Genomic DNA, 2,229 nt, shown 5'->3' on the forward strand with positions numbered 1-2,229 from the left:
CACGGCGTCAAGTTGGAGGGCCAATCACCTTCACCAGACTATTCGGTGGACGGCCGACTTCGGGTAGAGTGGAGAAGGCCGCAGCAATTCACCGTCAACGACAACGTATGGGAATGGCTACCATCCCACGAAGGCCCTCGCCGTCTCTAAGACTGCCCCGACCGATGAAGGGAATCGACGGCATGCACGGGTCGGCGATAGCCTCTGGATACTCTCAACTATCCGCTCGCGAGATCTACGGAGCTCCATCGAAACCTATTCAACGCCGCTCGCCATACGATGCTCGACGTCAGCAAAAGACCTCTGAGATGGTCATGCATAATCGCGGGGATGAATCTTCGAGACGCACTGTGAGGAAAGCAGATGCCGGAAGTGGGCATTCAGAGAGTCGTGAACTGGAAGGAGAGTCAGACGTTTCTGTGCATGGACATGTTGAGTCTGCTGATGTTGAGGCCCAAGGGTTGAAGGGAAGCGACGGTAAATCGTCGAAAGCAAAAAGAGACGACGATGGATCGGTGACGCTACCTACGGCTACGCGGAGAACGGGCAAGACAAGCGGTCGATCAGCACAGAAAGCCGCCCTAGCTTCGAAGTCGCGAGTCGCGAAGGGAAAGAACACTGCTGATGAAAAGCACGATTACGACGAGGACAGTGAGAGTTGGGATGGAGGGGGCCCTAACGCTGTGCAAGCAACAGCCATCACGACTGACCATCTGCAGTCTATCTCAGAAGCTCACACTTCTACCGCTGACGCTCACACGCATGGGCCGGGGGATGCGTCCAGTGATGCTGACAACGAGTCGATTGGTGCCGAAGAGGCTCAGAAAACGGGAGCTGATGAGGGCGGCGTCATCGGATCTCAATCATCTTCTGTCGCTGGCGATGCGCACACCGCAGCAGTGAACGACACAGAGAGGTCTCCTGTCGAGACTGATGTCGATAACACTGAAAAGCCGCCTCAAGCCGTTGGAGTGGCCGTTGAGGAACAAGCTACTACCGAGAAAGGGGGCGCATCGGGGTCTGCACTTGCTGATTTGAACAGGGAGAAGGAGCGAACAGAAGTAGTCGCCACTCCTGGCATTGAGGATAGTGAACCTGGTGAAAACCCTGAAATTCCCCCTATTGCTGACGAGTCTGTCGCGGGAGATACGCCCGCTAAGAATGGTGAACGCGAGTCAGTTGGAGTCGACGGCAACCCTGAAGGTGCAGACGAGACTACAAGAGCAGAAAATGATGACGATAACGATATTCTCGTGGAAGCGACGAACGACGCGATCGCTTCTAGTGACACGGAGGGGGTTGGGCAGGAAGAGTCGAGTCAACCGTCCCCGGCAGTAGAAGCCGCCAAACCGGCTGAAGACGATACTCTCCCGGCGGACGGTTCGGAGGAGTCTGCGGTGGCTAAGGAAGACTCCGAGGAGAACATATCCTCTGAAGACGACGTACCTGAAGAGCCCAAGGCGAATCTGATGAGTCGTGAAGAAGAGGTTTGGGGTGGCGCCGGTGATCCCCCTCGGCCTGCCGGTGAATTCGAGTCGGATACCCGGTCGGCTAAGGATGGCAGGGAGCCGCCGCATTTTGACGTAAATGCTACGAGCCCCACAAAGTTCAGAGAACATGCCAATTAAGCTCCGTCTGAGCATGCTCAGTGATGAGGAGAAGAGATCTCGAGTGTAGCTGATGTGAGTACTATTGCCACGCATTCTTCTCTTTACTGTGACTCTCAGGTTCACCTCCTCAATATGAATGCTGGTTTTAGTTTTGTTCTGAGCAGTGCTTTGGCATGTAGCATGATGTGTTGCGGTGTATTACACGACATGTAGCGTATTAGTGGCCCAAACGAGATATTGCATATAACGATACTCTTGTAGAGATGATCGCCCTCGGAGTGTTAAACTGTTTGCCGCTCAGCACAGGCCTCTGAGGAGTACGTCGCTGTTCAATCCCGAGTTCGTCTGGCAATCTTTCCCATCACTTGCTGAGAGTTACATGCAATACCCGAACGCTCCATCCGAGACACCCGAGACACCTCTGACATTATTTCCCAAAGTATTCGCACATACTTTTACGAGCGTCGATTGCCTCCTCCTCTTTTGTGGAGGATTGAGATGAACCTGATAGTTTAGATTTGTTAACGCCCTAGACAGTGCCTGTTTTCTTCAGAAAATCTGGATTCGGGTCGGTGGCCTGAATGTGTCTTGCTTCATCCAACTGCAACTCAGCGACACA

At 53.6% G+C, this 2,229-nt stretch overlaps 1 protein-coding gene across 1 annotated transcript; it reads left to right on the plus strand.

Moving 5' to 3' along the window:
• Window positions 1-308: 308 nt before the first annotated feature.
• Pmar_PMAR001479 (hypothetical protein) lies at window positions 309-1,628 on the plus strand (the record flags this gene model as incomplete). The annotated part of the gene is made up of 1 exon (XM_002771313.1): window positions 309-1,628. One exon carries the CDS (start codon window positions 309-311, stop codon window positions 1,626-1,628), a length of 1,320 nt encoding a protein of 439 aa, XP_002771359.1.
• Between the last annotated feature and the right edge of the window lie 601 nt (window positions 1,629-2,229).

The sequence above is a fragment of the Perkinsus marinus genome (genome assembly GCF_000006405.1).
Source record: "Perkinsus marinus ATCC 50983 genomic scaffold scf_1104296963038, whole genome shotgun sequence".
Classification (NCBI taxonomy): domain Eukaryota; phylum Perkinsozoa; order Perkinsida; family Perkinsidae; genus Perkinsus; species Perkinsus marinus.